The 20,721-nt window shown below is 46.9% G+C and overlaps 7 protein-coding genes across 7 annotated transcripts; 5 read left to right on the top strand and 2 right to left on the bottom strand.

Moving 5' to 3' along the window:
• Window positions 1-452: 452 nt before the first annotated feature.
• N7469_011345 (glycosyltransferase family 8 protein) lies at window positions 453-1,551 on the top strand (the record flags this gene model as incomplete). The annotated part of the gene is made up of 2 exons (XM_056650250.1): window positions 453-988; window positions 1,071-1,551. Coding segments are annotated over 2 exons (1,017 nt in total), but the record flags the coding sequence as incomplete, so codon positions are not given.
• Window positions 1,552-4,311: 2,760 nt separating this feature from the next.
• hhtA (histone H3) lies at window positions 4,312-4,961 on the bottom strand (the record flags this gene model as incomplete). The annotated part of the gene is made up of 3 exons (XM_056650249.1): window positions 4,312-4,589; window positions 4,652-4,759; window positions 4,937-4,961. The coding sequence occupies 3 exons, from the start codon at window positions 4,959-4,961 to the stop codon at window positions 4,312-4,314; spliced, it is 411 nt and encodes a 136-aa protein (XP_056495313.1).
• A 689-nt stretch (window positions 4,962-5,650) lies between these two features.
• On the top strand, window positions 5,651-6,148 carry N7469_011343 (histone H4). The gene is made up of 3 exons (XM_056650248.1): window positions 5,651-5,685; window positions 5,771-6,046; window positions 6,104-6,148. Exons 1-3 carry the CDS (start codon window positions 5,676-5,678, stop codon window positions 6,127-6,129), a joined length of 312 nt encoding a protein of 103 aa, XP_056495312.1. The 5' UTR covers window positions 5,651-5,675; the 3' UTR covers window positions 6,130-6,148.
• Window positions 6,149-9,034: 2,886 nt separating this feature from the next.
• N7469_011342 (putative cell wall anchored protein) lies at window positions 9,035-11,068 on the top strand (the record flags this gene model as incomplete). Its single annotated transcript, XM_056650247.1, has 5 exons — window positions 9,035-9,155; window positions 9,226-9,320; window positions 9,361-10,005; window positions 10,071-10,543; window positions 10,618-11,068. 5 exons carry the CDS (start codon window positions 9,035-9,037, stop codon window positions 11,066-11,068), a joined length of 1,785 nt encoding a protein of 594 aa, XP_056495311.1.
• Window positions 11,069-12,676: 1,608 nt separating this feature from the next.
• On the top strand, window positions 12,677-13,852 carry N7469_011341 (ankyrin repeat domain-containing protein; the record flags this gene model as incomplete). The annotated part of the gene is made up of 1 exon (XM_056650246.1): window positions 12,677-13,852. One exon carries the CDS (start codon window positions 12,677-12,679, stop codon window positions 13,850-13,852), a length of 1,176 nt encoding a protein of 391 aa, XP_056495310.1.
• Window positions 13,853-18,142: 4,290 nt separating this feature from the next.
• On the top strand, window positions 18,143-20,227 carry N7469_011340 (stress-regulated transcription factor RPN4; the record flags this gene model as incomplete). The annotated part of the gene is made up of 1 exon (XM_056650245.1): window positions 18,143-20,227. The coding sequence occupies one exon, from the start codon at window positions 18,143-18,145 to the stop codon at window positions 20,225-20,227; it is 2,085 nt and encodes a 694-aa protein (XP_056495309.1).
• Window positions 20,228-20,256: 29 nt separating this feature from the next.
• Window positions 20,257-20,629, bottom strand: N7469_011339 (uncharacterized protein; the record flags this gene model as incomplete). Its single annotated transcript, XM_056650244.1, has 2 exons — window positions 20,257-20,488; window positions 20,574-20,629. The coding sequence occupies 2 exons, from the start codon at window positions 20,627-20,629 to the stop codon at window positions 20,257-20,259; spliced, it is 288 nt and encodes a 95-aa protein (XP_056495308.1).
• Between the last annotated feature and the right edge of the window lie 92 nt (window positions 20,630-20,721).

The following is a 20,721-nucleotide window of genomic DNA, read 5'->3' as shown; positions in this document are numbered from 1 at the left end:
GCCGTGTTTCAGTATGCTGCAGTAGTTTAGCAGCCCAGCAACCCTGATTGGACAGGTGGAATGCCCTAAGGTCTATGTGCATACATGCCGTAGTTGCAGCGCGTACGGGACGGTCCCTACCGCTTCACTCCAGACGGACGGGAGGACGAAAAAAATGAATCTTATCACCGAAAGGGCTAAAAGATCGGTTCATAACTTGGAAGATTATTTACACTATCAAGCGGGTCGTATACAATACTAGTTCCGCGTTTTACCGATGGGCTGCTGAGTCATCATGGTTCATTCGTAAGCGAACCAGATAAGTTAGATATGTTGATCCGACCTCATCGGCCCCCCACTGCATATGTTCCCACGTTCCTTGTCCGCCAGTTTATCCAGTCCCACGGACATCTTCAATAGTCAATTAGAGCGGAACTTGAGTGAGGGTGGAAGTTATCTATTGTGACGGTCAGAAACATGGGACACTCCGCGCCTGGAGCCGGTGGTTCGAAAGGTATGGATATACAAAACTCGTACTGAGGCTCTACAATATCAACTTACAACTCTCTTTAGTTTGGACCACCCTCATTACAAATACTTTGTATTTACCTGGCCTTCTTACCCTTGACTATTCTCTTAAGAAAGTTGGCTCAAAGTATCCACTTGTCGTTCTTTACACGGATTCATTTCCCGCAGAAGGTCATGAAGCTCTTGATTCAAGAGGGATAGCGAAACGACATGTACCTTATCTTCTTCCAACAGATGCAAAGGATTTTACCAACGATATACGTTTCTACGACTGCTGGTCCAAGCTCACGCCTTTCTCACTCATTGAATATGACCGCGTTGTGCAACTTGACAGTGATATGTTGGTTCTTCAAAATATGGACGAATTAATGGATGTTCCTCTAGATGGAGTAGAATCGAAGGGAATGGGAGATCGAGTGTTTGCTGCTAGCCACGCATGTGTCTGCAATCCGTTACATAAATCTCATTATCCAAAAGATTGGTAAGCACAACTATATTATATTCTGCAAATCTGTTTATCAACCAGCTATTCACCGAACGACTAATTTAACACTTTGAAAAAGGGTTCCAGAAAATTGTGCCTATACTACTCAACATGACAGTCCCCATGTTGCGCAAACTGCTGGACCTTCAGCCACTGCAGGTTTAGGGATACCAAATGGTGGCCTACAGGTGGTAACCCCATCTCAGGCAGTCTATGACAAAATTCTTGAACAACTTGCTTCAACTGCAACATCGGAATATGATTTTGCCGACCAGTCCCTCCTTGGGGATATTTTCCATGGTCGATGGGTTCCATTGCCATATATCTACAATGCGCTTAAGACACTTCGATGGAAAGGAGTTCACGATTCTATATGGCGCGACGAGAATGTGAAAAATATACATTATATTCTAAGCCCGAAGCCGTGGGATGAATGGGCAGATGGAAAGAGACATTACCGGGATGGGGATGGCTATGATCCATCCCATGCCTGGTGGATATCGTTGAACGCAGAAAGATTAGCAGAAGAACAACAGAGAGGACTCATGGATGGTTTCTAGGCCAATTTCAGAGACTCTAAATTTTCCCTTTGCAATGGCGTGGATAGAATATGAAATACTCAGGTTGGAAAAGAAAAGCCGCTACATACTTCAACATAATAGCTTAAGAATTGGTTCGTGTCTTTTCTGTGTTGCCAGAAGAAGAGCCTCACTCCTGTCATGCTAAACGCTCTACATGAGCACCCCAACAAAAAGCTTGAACTAAACTTTGGAAAGATAGATATCATTCTGTAGGATCAACCCAGTATATTAAATTTTTTTTAGAGATTTCATGAAAGTTTAATGGACGGGGAATCTTTTGCTGGTATTTAACTATTATTTTACTAGCAAACCGACTTTGACAAAGCTCAATCCAGCCAAGATGCGTTTATTTCTTAAAGCCAATGGAGGCTGCTCAAGTGCGGCCGCTGATTTTTATGCTCATAGATATGTACCTCCACTTTCCTCGGAACAAAAACTCCCACCTCCATTTACACCCTTAGCCCCTAGTCAAACTCGCAGTAAAAAAAAAGTCCATCAGTCAAATTCGACCAACCGTCACGCAATAGAATGATAAGTAGTATACGCAGGAGAACACTCCCTTCGTACCGGATATCACGCGGTCAGAAATACAGAGAACAATGCCGAATAACCAAACACTGGTTCTATAATCGAGAAATCATGACATGCGTTATACCGAAGGGACAGTCTCGTTGCTACCTCATATCGTTTCGCGGGGAAGCAGGAAGACACTCGCTTCGTAGTGGATACCACGCGGTCAGGAATACAGAGAACAATACCAGATCATCAGATACTGATTCTGTACTCGAGAAATCGTGATGTGCACTATATCGAAGGGACATTCTCGTTGCTACCGCTCATCTCGCGGATACGCATGGGAAAAGACGAAGACATCGGATACCGTATGTTTGACCTTTGTAGAGGCTAAGGGGGGAAATGGCGGTCAAGGTTCTCATCCAGTGAGTTGAGTAGAGTATTTGAGGCTAAATAGAGAGGCGATGTGGATGATTCCATGTGAGAGGGGATAGGGTGAGGGGGGATGAGAGACGATGAGATGAGTGATGAAGAACAGATTGGGGTGGATTTCTCGAGGCTTTTAAAGCTCGAAATGACGGGCAAGATAGAGTCGAGGGACGAAACTGGCAATGAATTGCCCAGATCCTTTGAAAGAGTGAGGCATCTTTGACGATTCGTGATGTCTCAGCCATAACTTAACGAAACTACCCGGCTCAGTAAAAATGAAAGGGAGCTTACTCAAAGAACGACAAAGGAAAAGAGGCCTCCCTCTCGCACCGCTGTCTTTACACGTGCATGTCAAGCGTCACCAGGTCCTGGGGGCAGTCCATAATAGCCCACTGGTCCTCTCGAGGATCTATGCTGGAACGACAAGAATGACCGCTTACGCAAAGTATCTATATTCAACCTATTCCATACTGACGACCATTCTCAACGGGGAGCCTACTTGACTCGAAAATTGAGACGAACCACACAAAGAACCCCCGCGTACATCCCAGCATCCCAAAATTGAGAACCGAGCAAAAAAACCAGCCGCTTTCCAAGAATCCATTCAAAGAACTCAGAAACCTGGAAGAAGAAAACGCGTTTGCCACCGGTTGCATTCCTTTGTTCCGTTCTCACTTTGTCGGATTTTCACGATGTCATCGAAGATGGTGGACTCTCGAAGCACCCCGCCCCACCCGAGAGACCGAAGAGATGTTCCATGATCTTAGAACGTAACAACAATATTTTGATAAGAAAACTACATTGTCAAAATTCTACATTTCCACTTCCTATTGTATTTTATTTTCAGCTCATGATAATCTTTGTAGAGAAAGAGATCAGAGAATATAACTCTGGACATGAACATATTGGTGCCTCAGGCATGAAAATAGTGGATTGAGTCCCACCGTGGCGTCTACAGGGCACATTGAAGAGAACGAAGATTGGAATGGGAATTCAGGAAGGGCACTCAAGTCATTTCGATCATACAATACAACAGAATGAACATCTGAACTTACAAATCCCCGGGACAGGGACAGAAGTTGCTCCGGGTGTGCATTCCGGATGGTTCCACTTATGTCCTAATGTCCTAGATAGTACATTCATACCATGCGGTGGACCAGATGGATCTGGAGGGGCTGGAAGGGAGAAGTTTCTACTGTACTGTATGTAGTAGGTCAGGGTTGACAGGGTAATGGGCTTGAATGCGGTAGTGATATATGTGAATTAATATCTTAGTAGTGAATATAGGGCATGATAGAAGTGAGGGACATGAAGATCCACAGTAGGCAGGAAACAAGACAGGGCAGGTTCCTGCAAGAGAGGATATTACTAACGACGCGTCAGTACTTCAACGCGTCGCGAGGGACACAGCAGTTGGAAAGATAATCAAGGCCAGCTAGTCTACGGCCCAATCTACGGGAAATGGAGTGGTTGAATCATAGAAGATCGCATTTCAGCGTCTATGTCATGAGCTGGAGCGCGCTAAGGCACCAGTAGAGGAATCCTAATGTACATGCCCATGACTGCACCATCCCGAATTAATAGGGTATGAGTGAGTAGCATTGTTCCGCGCATATTGAAAAAGCAAAGTTCAGAAACAACCCGATTCCGAAACCCATTTGATATTGTTAAAGCAGAAAACCCATCATGTTGATCGCCAGTCGTAAAAGAAAAATGAGAAAATCAAAACCCCTTATCGCCTTTCCAGAATAGTGAATAGAGAGAAGCATCCACCCTTAATGCCATGTGTTAGGGCATTTAAGAGCGCTCGCCACGGAGGCGGCGGGCCAGCTGGATGTCCTTGGACTGGATGGTGACACGCTTGGCGTGGATGGCGCACAAGTTGGTGTCCTCGAACAGGGAGACGAGGTAAGCCTCAACGGACTCCTGAAGAGCACCGATGGCGGAGGACTGGAAGCGCAGGTCGGACTTGAAGTCCTGGGCGATCTCACGAACCAGACGCTGGAAGGGGAGCTTGCGGATGAGCAGCTCAGTGGACTTCTGGTAGCGACGGATCTCACGGAGAGCGACGGTACCTAAGATGATGTTAGAAGAGATGTTTTGTGTGGTGATACGGGATGGATGATTTGGTACATACCGGGCTTGTAGCGGTGGGGCTTCTTGACACCACCGGTAGAGGGGGCGGCCTTGCGAGCGGCCTTGGAGGCGAGCTGCTTACGGGGAGCCTTGCCACCAGTGGACTTACCTATTGAGGTTGTTAGTGTTGTGTTGGTGAGAGGTGAAGACGCGTCGCGTCATTTTGACCCCACTCCTCCAGTCCTAAGGAGGCTGAAGTGCCATGATGACACACTCAGAGACCAGAACAGGAGAGTGAAACCAAGATGAGCCGAGGCGAATGAAATCAAAAATGGAGTTAACTCACGGGCAGTCTGCTTAGTGCGAGCCATCTTATCAAATTAAGAGATGAAATTTGATGAAAGTGGTGATAAGTCGATGATGGTTGTCGAGGAGTGGATGGAGAAGGGAAGTTCTGTTGGGTGGGGGAAGAGTATTTGTAGGAAAGCCGACCGGGGGGATGGTTGATCTGGAAGGCACGTCTGACCAATCAACGATCAGATCACTTACTGCCTGGTTTGATTTCTTTTGATGGTTGGAAATCAGGTGACTGCTCTGATTGGGTAGATCCACAAGTAAGCGAGTCTGATTCGTTCCAGCCAATCAGAGCCGAGGATCACGGACTGTAGAATGCCATCCCCTGATCCCCGTCGCCAGGGAGGCTGGATGGTTGATCTAATTATTCGATAGTGATTATCCACACTCTGGTATGCTCTCTGATTTTTTTCAAATTCTGATTTACATGTTTGGATCATAATCGGGGTACTGGATCAGAGAGTACCAAGTGAATCACCGCCTTCTCGGTTTGGATATCCGGCAGATCACATTTGGCGTTGTCAGATCACAGCCCTCTGATTGGTGGATCCGCTCACTAGCGCGTGATTCTGCAATTGCCTGAGTGATCCCCGCTCTCCTTCACTCTGATACAAATATCCTTTCTCCTCCGGCCCCGTCATTCTCCTTCCTTCTCCATCTCTCGTCGACAACACAAGTCTCTTATCCACTTTTTTAAAAACCCTTCTTTTTTTTTCTTACCTTAATTCAAAATGACTGGCCGTAAGTCTTTGGTCCAATCCACCTTTACCCCCATCTATCCTCTTCTCATCTCATTCATCTCGAATATCTTCTAATTCAATCACAGGTGGAAAGGGTGGCAAGGGTCTCGGCAAGGGCGGTGCCAAGCGTCACCGCAAGATTTTGCGTGACAACATCCAGGGTATCACCAAGCCCGCTATCCGTCGTCTCGCTCGCCGTGGTGGTGTCAAGCGTATCTCCGCCATGATCTACGAGGAGACCCGCGGTGTCCTCAAGACCTTCCTCGAGGGTGTCATCCGTGACGCTGTTACCTACACTGAGCACGCCAAGCGCAAGACCGTCACTTCCCTCGACGTTGTCTACGCTCTCAAGCGCCAGGGCCGTAAGTTTCAATCTTACTTCTCCCATTCAACTTTCTTCTCTAACATACTGTCTCTAGGTACCCTCTACGGTTTCGGTGGCTAAACGCGTTCTTTGTTTTCTTCTCTTTTCCGGGTTCACGGTACGACGGGACGTTGGGGTGTTTATCTGAATTTTTTTTTTAACAATCGTCATGGGTCTCTGGGTTTGCTTTTTCTTACAACGACTACCATTTTTGCGTCCACTATGGGTCTGCTAGTGTTCGCTTCTCTGAGCTTTCCTGTATCATAGCGGCCTTTCTACAATATGGCTGGCACCACTTAGGTGGAACTGACACACTCGAATGAGGTGTGATCCGATACGAATACAATTTTGAAACCACGCAATCTTTTTTTTCTTTCGTATTGGTCTATCGTAGTCGTTGTCTTCTCTTCTAGTCTTTGGTCTGGTCTTAAACCGGTGTGGTGGTTTACATGATTGCAGTGCTTGACGCGTCTTCGCGTGTTCCACTGTTGTGCCGTACGCGTTGCTCAGGCTTTAGACTGCTCCGCTCGTTCGTGGCTCGACCTTGCGTGTTACTGTTTCCCCATCCATAGTAAATAAGTACCCAAGTACACAACATAGAATAATTAACCGCGTCGAGGTCTTGAGTAAAGATACATATGATTACATTTCTTTTGATTCGGTACTTTGATTACGTTCTGTGTATAGTATTTCAGTAATAGGTCGCATTATGCTTCATGTCGTATTGTTGGGCATAGACGCGGTAGACTCCATCAGGAACATTCTACTGTTTAACATCGCGGAGTACTATTTTCCATTCAATTAGATGTAATTCAGGTGCTCATTGGGTCGCTGATCAGTTGTTAGCAGTTGGTGATGTAGAAATTTCGATGTTGAATGATTCTAAATTGGGATGTATCACTGGTCTAGGGAGATGGTGTAGTACTACAGTACATATATATATCAGCATCATATCCATATACCTCATCATTATTGAATTCCCCAACCACGTTGAAATGGTATTAACTCTGGTACCAAAAGATAAGGAATCTTCATTTGATCTTGTTATAAAGATTCAATTACTCGTAAATTCCAAGTTAAAGTCGTGACATGAAGAATAAGTTCGAACTCTTTCGGTCTTCGTTCTCCGCCTTCCAGTATTGATAAATCCATCAGTTCTGCCCGGTCGCTCATGCCAAATCTATAGTCGAGTGGTAAATGGACCTTCCAAACGAAGCGCCTCGTTCGAACCACGCATTAATCAAACTTAAGCACATTTTATATCTCAACAAAACAGGATCTCACACATGTTCAATAGAACAGCAGCAGGAAAAGAAAAGACACCATGCGACATTGCATAGTTGTTTTCGTTTTTATCTATTCCTCTATCCATCAATCCTACTCAATCTGAGACAATTACCACCCCTCCAGCACGCGGCCACTCCCAAATCACTGTCGCCCACGATAACAGCCACATGGATGACCCTTGTCTACCATCTGCACGCCAATACCAACGAACAAGAACGAAGAGCCCTCGTGTTGGTTTGTCATATTGCGATGGACGTCTTATCATCTTACTAGGAGGCCGGACCCTCGCCGGTTCTTCCCCCCTCCCCCGGCATCCACTAAACATTCCCGTTGGGACAAGACACGGCACGATGCCAGCCACATCAGCACTCAACGGTACCACTGTGCATAGGTACAAGTAGTATCAGAAGCGCAACAGAACTCTTCAACCGCAGCGGAATTTCTTCACCTATATGGTGCTCATGGTGCTCATGGGCTCATTGATCTATGGTACATCATACAATTCCGAGGCAACCGCAGACAGCCAAGGGTTACCATGAGAAAACCATAACGGCTATCGCGTCGGCTTGACTCAACTACAAGACGCACGAATCAGAATGAGGAGTTCTTAGATTCCCAAAGACAAGGGCCCTACTGCGAATCTTGCCCGCTAGCGCTGGCTAGACCCAGCAAGACAGGCTAGCTTCATTCCGGAGCCCACTTAAGCACACTAAAAGTAGAGAAAAGTGAAGATTCCCACAAAATTTCAACCACCATCGGGAATAATTATTTCGTCCGCCCCCTCTTAAGCGAATTCATCCAGCTATTTCCCTGACTCCAAATTGAGCCGAGGGTAGACTGCTACTCGTCGGCGGATCCATGCGGTTGAACTCAGCCAGTAACTAAAGACATACGGAGTACATATGTACACACAAAATCCATTACTAACTGAGCGGGGGAGATACAAAGTGACCAACTCGTGTGCTTTTGCCTACATAGTACATTCATGTCGGCTGGAACCACCCAGTTGTCGCAACAAGCCCTCTCAAACTACCCACAGGGTCCTCTCAGACTGGTTGTCACGAGCGACCCGATAGTGTGCATACGCTACAGACAAACCAGCAGCCACAATGCACAAAGCTGTCTATCGCCCAAATTAGTCAACTATACGCTAGTGAACAGGACAACCACAGATACACTCGATGTAACCAAGCTAGCAATGAAGCCATGTTTGATCAAAGATTAAGCAAAGCTCATTGGCATGAACAAGTAACCGCTCTCAAACGCAAGACAACCTCGACTCCGCTGAAGCCGACGAGATTCGGAGACACTCTATTACAGTTTAGCGAACCGAAGCCGAGATTCTTCGCCCACACACACCTTATTGCACATAGGCGCAAACTCGTCGCCGAGGGACTGGTCAAGGTGGATCTGATGCACTTCGAATGTCACGCTAGCCTCTCAAGGACGCAGCTCGCGACCAAACCCATCCATGGCGTCTTCTAACTGGTTATCGTTGTACTTCGATTTTCTGAAGGAATTCGGAGCTGAGCCTCTTTCGTCGCGGGGCCAAGTATGGTATCGCTTCCCCTAAGAAATATTAATTTGCCTTCCCCCTCCCAGCAGCCTGGGCGCTGCACCCCATCTGGCATTAAATTGTTGAACTCGTCCGAGGAAAGAAGGACCGTCACTGCAAAACTTGTCTACTGAAGATGCGACAATGTGGTTGCTTGTCCTCGCGACAATCCTAGTCCTCTCGGAAAAGGTCAAGGGTGCATCCAACTCCTCGTACGCCAATATCCATCCAATAGATAACTTCTGCCAGCGACTATGGCATCAATGTTTGTGATATATGATTTTCCACTGTGAGCCATCGGCCTCACGAGGTAACACGGATACTGACAATTGCAGCCGTTGTGAAAGACGATGTCCTCTACATCGACGGTGGTCTCGAGGTTTTCATACCTTATAATAACCACGGTACACCCAAGAATGGAGACCCCATAGTAGGGCCCAGTGCGTCTTCAAGATCTAGCTCGGTGATAGAAGTACAAGCTCATTCCTCGTGCAGATACCTACATGGTAATGGTCGGTTTGAATTCGTCCTGGAACTGGGGGACGAATATCTCCATCACAGCAATGAACAAGACCGTCAACTCCAATACAGGAGCCCTCCCCCCTTCTAATATCCGCGGTGCAATGTATGCCGGCTCCAACGACGACCCGAACGTCTATTCCTACGGTGGAACAGTTTCCTTTGCCAATAGGAGTTTCCCGGGGTTTCTATGGCCCACCGCACCAACGTACACTCTGTGGTCATATGGGGCCTCGGATAATGTCTGGGCCCAACATGATATATCGCTCGAAGTTCCAAATCGTCCAGCTGGCGGCGCATACGCAGAAGCCACAGGCCGTGGAATGGGGTTTTATCTCAATGGATTTCTTGATAATGGCACGAACCCTGATTATGCATTTTGGCCCGATTTTCGCAGATACCTGGATGGTCTTATTGTTCTCAACACTACAACCCAAGAAGCAAAGAACATCTCTACCTCATCACTGGAAAATTATCCCCGGGCCATGGGTGGACTCGTCTATTTGCCGAACATCGGCACCGAAGGGGCATTGTTATCGATGGGTGGAGTGACAAAACCGTCAAGTAACAGTCTCTTATCAGACCTCGGGAAATACGTAAGTAGTCCAGAGTCTTATTGACCGAAGGAATCATCCGGCTTACAGATACTTTCTTGAGATAGGTGCCCTTTGACAGCGTTGATATTCTCGATGTAGCATCTATCGACAACGGAAATTCGGATGGAAATTGGTACACTCAAACCACGACAGGCGAGATACCAGCACCACGAACAGACTTCTGCCTAGTTACAGTCTCCGCGCCGGATAATTCGAGTCATAACATATACATGTACGGCGGACGAGACAAGACACAAGTCTATGACCAAACATACGTTTTGTCCATCCCGTCATTCACATGGATCAAGATAATGGAAGGGGCATCTCCTCGCTACGCACACTCATGCCACGTCGTCGGTAAATCGCAAATGCTGACCGTTGGCGGAGCTCGATACGAAAATATCACTCAGGGATGTGATTGGGAATACAAGAGTGTTGCAATATTGAATTTGAAAAATTCACAATGGGGCGAGGTATTCGACTACAATGCCGGTGAATATACCCTACCAGCGAAGATTTACAATGTAATCGGCGGAAGGTAAGTCCCCTCGTTTTCCTCCCAGATAATCACCAAAGCATACCCTTTCTCAACGAATCCTAACTCCGCCACAGCTCAATGGGAAACGCAACAATGACCAAACCATCCGCTGGATTCAGCAACAAAGAAATAGCCACATACTTCAGCACGAACGGAATCACCGCAGTTGAATCAAGCTCCCACCTAAGTGGCGGTGCGATAGCCGGAATCGTAATCGGATCCGTCGCGGGTGCAGCCATCCTCATTGGAATAGGTGTATACATACTCATTCTCAGAAGAAGAAAAATATTACCAAAGGACCAAGATCATGGCACGATCCAAGAATTCCCATCCGAATCAAATCGTCACGAAGCACCACCAGACTTGATAACCGCTCGATTTGCTCGGGCAATTTTCCGGAATCGTGGGAAGACGGCGGAGTTAGGGTCTCAGTCTGTTGCGCATGAGATGGATACGACGCAGATTTATGAACTTCCTGCTAGAAGTTCCCGAGATATCCCGGGGTTGGAGGATAAAAAGGAGTAGGAGTATTCGCTGGGTGAAATTGGGTGAGATTTGGATTATATTGAATCTGGGGTTAGGATGGGTGTTGATGTGGTTTTCATTTTTATTTTTTGGTATGATTGAATGATTGAATGAGGCATGAGTTATGATTATTAGTTAGGATATGCTTGGGGGTCTTGAGACTTCTTTTTTTCATCGATATACAGATTCGAATGCTTTTTATTATTTTCTACTCGTCAACAATTCCTAAGTTAATTGTCATTCGTTGTCCCTATAAATTTCGCTTGCTTGAATATTCTGGCGGTCTGCTCTGCCAAGTTGGCGAGGGTGTCTTTCGGACGGAACCAACAACCATCCCACTTTCGAAATGTAATAAAAACTATATAACTCAAGTCGCATATTCGCTTCGTAGCTCGCGCTGGAATTACTTCAAAAAGCTGTCAGGATTTAGTCGTCCTGGTTCGGTCACTTCGGATGTACCCGATGCTCTTTCATTCTGCAAGTTCGCCAACTGCATTGCTGTAAGCTGCATGACACACTACATGCAGTGATAATATCGATGTGGATACTATCAAATGTTAAATTATGTTTATTCTAAGTTTATACGAGCTCTGTAGTGCTTCACTTGTATAGCATGACTTTGCATTCCTTCAGACTTGGCGTATCATGATGGGTCGTATGATTTTTCTACTTGACTTCAGAGATTATCTGTTTAGAACGCTGATAAACTTATAGCTTTTTATAGAATTGCGAGTGAATTATTGCTGCATACTTTGCAAATTAGTACGCTATATACCCATTGGACTGTTATGTATTGACTCTGACTCTCACAACTAAGGTATACTCTCCTTATCTAGCAGAGCCACTTTCTGCCATCCGAGGTACCCTGAAATAGTACGTTTCATAACAGCGCTGTTATAATTTCCCATACGCTAATTACACCAAAGCTTCAGGGCTGTTTGATATCCAAAACAGAGGTCAAATTGGTTGCTGCTTTCAGTGTATACATCAGCGGACGGGAAGCCATGGATCAAGCCATATATGATATCGGCGAAAAAGTGTGGGAAGCAATCCATCGGAGAAGTTATACAAGAAGTACAAATATGGTAATTTAGTTAGAAGCAGGCGCAGATTGCAATATAATACATCGTGGTAAAGATGGATGCAACATTCTATGCCCGTTCGTCATCTAGGCTTCGAACAGAGTATTTAATGAGACCTGCAAACACAAGAAGCTCACAGAATGGATGACAGACCACGAATATAGGAACAAGATAGCCTAAATAATGTTTTAGAAAGCAGATCCATATTACTGAATAGGAATAGCATGTTCATCGACTGCCTGAGATATCAGGCCACAACAATAGTTAGTTACACGGCCAATCTGACACATCGCTTCTTTGTTCAATCCCACAAAACCTGTAACACACACATCGAATCGGGCCATTTTGCATGACCGATTGTCTTGCATTTTGATACATAGAAATAGGATAAGTGTCTTTCTCACTCTCGCTTGCCCGTTCCCAAAAGGAGACATATCTCCGAGGAATCCCCCGTTCAGGGGCATTACCTGCTTCACCACTTCAAACATCGACAATCCCTCCTCAACTGAGAATAAAGTTCATCAAAATGCAAAAATCTCCTGATTATAATCAACAGCTTCAGCATCAGCAAATGCTGTACCAGCAAGCCCACATCCGAGCTTTACAAGAAATGGCTGCCAGGCAACAAGCAATGTCAGAAATGGCCGAACATACTGCCAGGCAAAAACTGGTAGAACAAGCTGGCAAAAGCTACAATAGTGTTCAACTTGAAAGAGCGCAAATTCAAAATCAAGATCACTTTTTAGGCGCTTCAGAATTCAACACAATGGGCCAGAATAGCTCCATGACCTTTCATACTGTCTGCCAGACTGGATCCGCCTTAGAAGTCGAGCAAATACTATCAACAATGCAACAAAACAATCAACTTCTAGCATTTTGTCTGGAAAGTGCACTCAGTGCTTCAAACATATCCGTCGCAAGATACCTTCTCTCAAAACAGGCTCCGATCCTCCCATCAACCGCGGAAAAAATCCTGCAAACGATATCTCCAACGACAGACTATCAACAACAAATCGCCCTATTCGAGCTTTTGTCCCATAATGGCTGGGATCCAAACACTCCAGGAAGCAACGGGGCACCGCTTTTAGCAAAAGTTGCCACCAGAACCCCACTGTTAAGATGGTTCCTTATGAATGGCGCCAATCCCAATTTTGGCATCAAACGTCGCCACACTGATGGCACAGCGGCCGAAAATGAATTAGGTTACGAGTCATGTGCGGCACTAGAAGCTGCTTCTGCAAAGGGAGATCTCGAAGCTGTAAAGATACTTTTTGAAGCTGGGGCCGAGATTCGATTCGGGTATCCGCTTCATTATGCTGCTGGGGCTTTTCAAACGGATGATCAGGCACCCAGTACGACTTCGGATCCCGATGTGGACAGGATACCCATTATGCAATTACTACTTGATCGAGGTGCGGATATTAATCAGAAAGGGGAGACGGAAATTGTGGCGCATCATCCGATTATGTATGCTGTTATGGCTGGTGCTGTGGAGAGAGTGCGATGGTTACTTGAGCATGGGGCTGATCCCGAGGCAAGGGGATCTTGGGGTAGTGCGGCTGAACATGCCTTTGTTATGGGAAGTGAAGAGATGAAGGCGGTTATGGAAGTGGGGATTTTGGCGAGGAGGCGTGGTGGTTCTGCTAGTTTTGCGGGGGAGTCCCTTGCCATTCGGTTGAAGCCGACTTCGACTTTTGGGTAGAGTGGCTACATTTAGATCTACTTGAACTATAATCAGAGATTAGATGAGGCTCTTCGTATTTAACCTAGTCTCGAACTGTTTTCTATATGAAATTAGCGAGTTGAATGAATGTTGATGCTTTGTCTTAGGCATGGACGAAAATGCTATCATATTCTTTGAGCCTCGGGTTGAACTTTCTGCATTCCTCTTGTGCTCTGTCTACACCTAGAAATAAAATAAATCACATCGATAGAATACATGTCGAAACTATCAACTGAAATATACCATATCACCAAATGTGGGCTTGTAATCCCAGAACAAGCTGGATCGAAAGCGGAAACAGTCCACCAGACACGCACGCACTTTTTCCAAAATCGCCAGATGTATCTCAGATTCCACAAACTGGTCACATAATGTCGAGTCGGCCAAGTTACGAATATCACCGCGTTACACGGGGGCTTGGACTCCGGTTGGTGGGAACTCGCACGAGCCATACAACGCCACTTGAGGCAGAGCTAAATTCTACCAAGACAGCGATAACCAATGTATACAGTACTATTGGCTAAATTGTATTTGATTGAATCTGGTCGAGACTAGTTTCAGCTGAAATTTGCCCTGAAAACAGGTAGGACGCGCAAACCCCGCTGGTGGATACCGGCTACTTGACCCTTCGGAGATCCGTGGACACATACATAGTACTTACTGAACATTCCCAGTGTTTACCCTTGAGATGTCGATCATGGGCTGTGCATTTGGAGGCAGCACGATTAAGATCGGAGTGCGGGCCCTTGACAGGCAAACGGCACAGGGCATCTGGTATTCCTTGCCTTGCCTTGCTTGTCACAGATCTATCCCTTGTATGTAGATCATTGTTCTAGAAGGATTGTCCCTGTTCACATGAAAACCTCCCTGAAAGGGACACGGCATTGACTCCGTTTGAAGCAGGAAAAAATAGAAATATCTGAAACATTATAGATGCATTTTTGTCAGTGTACATAGTTTTTCTCCTGCACACTAACATTAGCATAACCCAGGACAAGAGCCACACACCACAACACAGCACGCCATCGGGATAATCCGGATGAACGGAAATTCAACAAACATTTGCTACGGAGCGCAGTACTCCTAACATCTCACAAAATAAAAGTAAGATGCAACCCAACCACTAAGCACCATCAAACAAGATGATCTTGGTAAAAATCCAACAACTCAGACATGCATGTCGACGGAGAATCCCGGTGCCGACTTGCCGGCACTAGAAGGATTCTCGAAGACCTTAGCGTCTTCTAGCCCGTCCAACCTGCAGCGTTACTAGCGGTACTCGCCGGTGTATCCGCCATACCACCAACATTCCAATGCTATTGTGGCTGTGTCAAAATTCACACGGCCAATCATTCACATCTAAAAATTTTCAACTCTGCATTAGCGTCTGTTCTAATTTTTGCTCTGCAGAATATTGCAAGGGCACACGGCACCCATGATCCGTTAAAGTGCTGACACCTTGTTTTCGCCGACATTCCACCGTAAAGGATACGAATCAAAATTTTTTCTTTGTAGGGGACCGAGCGTAGTAGATTGATGGGAGCTGAAGCGCCCGACTAAGAAGGTCGATATACGCGACCGTTGTGATTGCTACTGTAGCGCTAGGAGATTAATGTAGGAGTACTCAGCTCCGTATGGTGAATTAACCATTTGTATGACCAGCGCATTGTTTCAATCTACGTACAATAGAACAAGGAATGTGGGCCAATAAACTAAGGAAAATATCGCCGCTTCCCCGGATGAGACCACGTTCCAGCTGTCAGAGCCGAGTAAAAATAATAAAAATTTACAGACATCGCTTAGAGGCCAAGAATGTTGGAACTACCGTAAAAAGTCAAGTGATCAAGCGAATACGTTGATCAGACGAGGCTAGGACTCTGTAAAGGTCTGGATCACCAAAGTAGGGGACCACAGGGATAGAGTATTGGGGTCCAGACTTCTCGGTTCACACGGCACCCCGGACGGATGGGCTTCGGCCCCCGTAAGAGACCCGAGCGCTAAAAAAGTCGGCATCACAAATCCTCTTCGTATCGGTCTCTGCATTCTCCGAGGAGCATGTTCATGGCTATTCTTTCGCACGAGAGGATTCTATGCTATGCGATTTGATTCCAGCCTTGATCACGCGGCATTTTGTAAAGCGAAACGGACTCTCCGATCTTTGTGACTGAATGCTGATCGGCTTTACTACTTGTTCCCCGGTCGGAAGGTGCCCGATCAGATACCACGCTAAGATAAGACGCATGCATGAATGCCGCTAAGGATAGTCCGCGCAACTGTACGCGATGTGCCAACGACCTCGTGTTTGACTATTTTTCCCACGCTAGTTGTCCTAGTATTGATCTGCAGCAGAGTTTTTATCTCGATTTAATTTAATCTAATTTCTTACGCCGAGCCGTTCTGAGTCAAAATGCCAAACTATGATTATCAATTTGGTGCTAATCATGACTACGGTATTCATAATACATGTATGATTTTTTGTACTCCGTGTCGTATTTGATAGAATTTATCTTTATTTAATTATTTACTTTTCATTCGTGTGAAATCTGTAATACAGTACATTCTTGACCAGGTTATCTTTTCAGACAACAAAGGAGCAGGCCATTGTGAGCCCATCAAAACCAAGTAAATGTCCTCATGACTCGAGGGAACCCTGGATAGCGTAGGAAGATGTCCAGTATAAGCGATGGGGTGGTCTCACTCTAGGGCGGCTCCGACAAGGCTCCTACTAAGACAACGGAGGCATCCGCACTAGCAGTCAAACTGAGTCACCTGGTGCTCATGCGACGGGTCAGCTGACCTCGCAGTCCCATTCCCCAAACTGGACTACACAGCCGAGGAAATAGCTGGAACGATCTGGTACCGAGACTGGCACATACTGTACGAGCTGCATATCTCCAGCTTGATCTGATGCATTTTGACCTGCCCAAACTGGCCGTTACCCCAGAGAATGGGAGAATGTTAGGGAATCCCGAAGGACTGGGTGCCATAATGTGGCTGAGCACCACGTGGGTTGTACATCTCAAGGACAGAAGAAGGGATATAATCTAGTCCGGAATAGGAAAAGGACCTCGGCCGACAGACATAACAAACCTGAGTCACGCGGGCCAAAACAAGGTGTGGCTCAGCCCTGTCGATAGGAAATTTCTGGGGGACTACCTAATTTTGGACAGTTCGGAGATCGGAGCTAGTTCGTTTAGACCCGGAATGTGTATGCAGGTCACTCTGTACAATACATACTGTAGTACTGTTTATTGCTAAGCGAAGAAATTTCTCAACCATTCTTTTGTTGGGTTTTTTTTTTTAATTTTTAATTTTATTTTACCAATAGCGTCTAGACTAAGCCTCACTAACTTCCGTGTATGGTATTAGAAATCCGGGTATGACTCTTCACAGGCAGAAATAAAAATTTGTTGCGTGTAGATTTAGGCTGTTTGAAATTTCCCCCCCCAATAGAATAAGGCCAGCAAGTTTATAAGCAAGATTATTCGGTAGTACAGATGCATTGTGTGGGTATGTGGCTGGCAGGGGGAAGTAAGCCACCGCTCCACAGTAAGGAGAAAAGCAGCAATTCAGAAGAGCTGCACAGACAGATGAATCCCCAGTGATCAACGATCAGCGATCAGTCATCAGCGATCAGTGGATCCTCTGAGTGTGTGTACATTGTAAAGTATGAAGTGTATTGGTATTGTCACAAATAATACCACTAGTTCCTAATACAGCCTAGTGCATGCAGTAATACGGAAATCTTTCGGGCTTGCCGGCTTGCAGCGTAGAGCGACGCCTTAACGTCATGAGGTCCCCCCCCATTTGCTTTTTAAGCAACCCACACCCTACTTCGGGGGAACTGACTTGCTTTCATTCCTGATCATTATACTCCTATTACTCATAATTATTTGATCTCCCTTCTTTCTTCTTTCTCGAATCCTCTCATTCACCAAAGAAATAACAACACAAAGGTGAGTTCCTTTCTTCCTCCGATCGAGTCATTCATGAGAACCAGACTCTTTCCCTTTTTTCAATTCCAGACCGTTTCTGATTTAAGGTTCACCAGAACCCTTCGATCACCCTCGACGTTTCCAGACTCTTCAACTACACTCCTATCCAGCGAACCAGATTCCAAAGCACGGCCACAGAATCACCTGCTCCAAGGATCTCTCGGATCTTGACCCGTCGGAATTCCTCTCTATAAAAAGCTCGCCATCCCCAAGTGGCGAACTCGATCTTTCTCTCCACCTGCGACTGACGTCCCACCATACGTGCGATAACATAATGCTTATGTACCCACGTAAGGGTCTCATCACCGATCCATATTCCTCTCAAGAAGACATCATCATACAAGACGACCAGTACCCGCCAGAGTTGGCTGAGAACTCTTTCCAATACCAACAAGACTCGTCTTGTCTACAACCTCCCTTTCAATATCAACCTCAGTTCGCCTCTCCGCCTTCTTCCGCACCTTCCTCTCCAGCTTTCTCTTCTCCGACTTTCTCCATTCCGCATCCTCCGACTGCCACCGACAGCCAGTCTCTCGGGGCTCCTTCGATGACCCCGGTCTCTTCATACAACCCATCCTTTGAGGTTCAGGGTCCCAACTCGCCGTCCCAGCAATACTATAACAATAACCAATATTCGCAATATTATACGCCCATGTTAGCTCAACAACCTATTGCTGCGGGCAACCAAGGTTGGGACAGCAACTTACAGCTGCTGAGCCCCGCACGCATTCCTTTGCCTCAGAAGCAGTCGCCCGGCGCGATTTCCTCTCACTCTGTTCCTTCCGGCCAGTCGGTCTCACCTAATCACACCACTCACCGAAGATCAAACAGCTCGTCTAAGCCGCTGCCCACTCCCGTACAGACTCCAATTCAAAACTCCTTCCTGGCAGCTCCTTTCCAAAACTACGATCCATCCACACAGGATGGGAGTTCGCTGGAAGCTGAGTCTGCGATGAGAAAAGCGATTCTGGAACAGCAACAGAAGCACCAGCAATCACCACCACAGCAGCAACAGAGCGAGTACTCTCACTCGCTGGCTCCCTCAGTCTCGACTGTGAGTCACAACTCCCCTGTGACTCCTCAGACTAGCCTGGACGAGCTCGACGAATCGAAGATGACAAATGGTGAGACCCGGTTTCCTGATCTTGACCCATGGGTGGACCAGTACTTACAATTCGATGCACTTCCAGAATACGCTAGCAACGGTGCTATGTCTATTGGTATTCCTAAACTAGATCGAACTATCTCCGATATCTACCAGGACGAGCTTTACAACCCCGCCATCATGGCTGCTCCCATGGCAAAGCCGATGGGCCAAAACATGATGACCCCCCGCAACACTATCGCCGACCGACTGCAAGCCGCGAACCAGGGCCATATGTCTGCCCGCTCTGGATCTCCCGTGATGAACATGAAGCGCGAACGATCCCCATTCCGCCAGAACTCACCCTTCGCCGGTGACATGAGCTCAGCTGCTATGCAACCCCAAATGGCCACCAGTGTTCCCATGCCTCAAAACAATATGAGCATGGCGCCCTCTGCCCAGACCACCGATCTCAAGACTATGTCCCCCAAGGATGCGGTCTTGGATTTCAACGAAGGGGAGGATGCTGCTATGGCTCCTTTGTTCCCTCCTCAACAAACAGACTTCAATTTGGGGGATGCTCTTGGTTTGCGACGGGATAGTGGGTCGATGCGACCCGCGCAGACTATGACTACGATGGATGGTCTCCCTAGTCAATACACGCCTGTTTCGCAGCCTCAGTTCTCGTTTGCCCCGCAGACCCAGCGCCCACAGCAAAATCTTCTGCAGCAGGCGCCCGAGTATTCGGCCCCAATTCCAGGACTTCCTCTGGAAATGAGCAGCAATGACATGCGCTCGTCGGCGGATATGACCCCGCAGGTGCAGGCTAAGCTGCCAGTCTCGGACAGAATCAGTCGTCCTAGCAACACTACATCTGATGCGGGTACATACACCTGTACCTATCATGGATGCACCCTGCGATTCGAGTCCCCGTCTAAGCTTCAGCGACACAAGCGTGAGGCGCACCGCCAGACCACCCCTGGGGGTCACCTGATTACTCGCGATACTTCTCTACGAAACTCTCAGGCTGGACCCCACAAGTGCGAGCGGATCAACCCATCTACTGGCAAGCCTTGCAACTCAATTTTCTCTCGACCTTACGACTTGACCCGTCATGAGGATACGATTCACAACGCACGCAAGCTCAAGGTCCGGTGTCACTTGTGTACCGAGGAGAAAACCTTCAGTCGCAATGATGCTCTAACTCGACACATGCGCGTGGTCCACCCCGAAGTGGACTGGCCTGGCAAACAGCGTCGCCGGGGAAGGGACTAAGCCACATCTACCCAACCGCACGCAAACTCTCAACATAACTCAATCTGAGGATCATCACTATGACGGTCAACTCTTTTTTCGCTGGCGTCGCTCAATGACATCATGTCCACCACGATATCGAGAATGGTCCCACATATTACCAGATCGTCGGTATTCATTCCCGTTTCGGGATTGGCGGACCCCAGAATAGTGGCCTTAGGGCCTGAATTGGATCCACCACCACTGACGTCATCTACTCCGTCGATAGCTTCACCCTTTTGGCTGACGTCGATTGTACGTCGACGATCGCTCCCGCAAACCACCGTATGACGCAGCCCTCCAAACCTCCTCCCCCCCCCCTACCTACCTGACGTGTGCGGGTGCACTTGGCACCATTCGATCCATGTTCAAATCCTGGAACATTTTTTATGATTCATTTGACAAGGGGGAAGGATCGATCGAAACAACAAAAAAAAGCAAGTGTGTATTATGGGCCTGTTCTTGAGTATTTTTTT

The sequence above is a fragment of the Penicillium citrinum genome (genome assembly GCF_028827155.1).
Source record: "Penicillium citrinum strain IBT 23319 chromosome Unknown utg000010l:1.0-1229701.0:1.0-1230130.0, whole genome shotgun sequence".
NCBI lineage: Eukaryota > Fungi > Ascomycota > Eurotiomycetes > Eurotiales > Aspergillaceae > Penicillium > Penicillium citrinum.
This window is presented reverse-complemented; position numbering and strand designations above follow the sequence as displayed.

What these genes read in the sequence shown, in the direction of transcription:
- N7469_011343 (XM_056650248.1), top strand. An exon ending in CGCTCTCAAGCGCCAGGGCC is followed by an intron (nt 6,047 to 6,103) that starts GTAAGTTTCAAT and finishes TACTGTCTCTAG; the next exon opens with GTACCCTCTACGGTTTCGGT.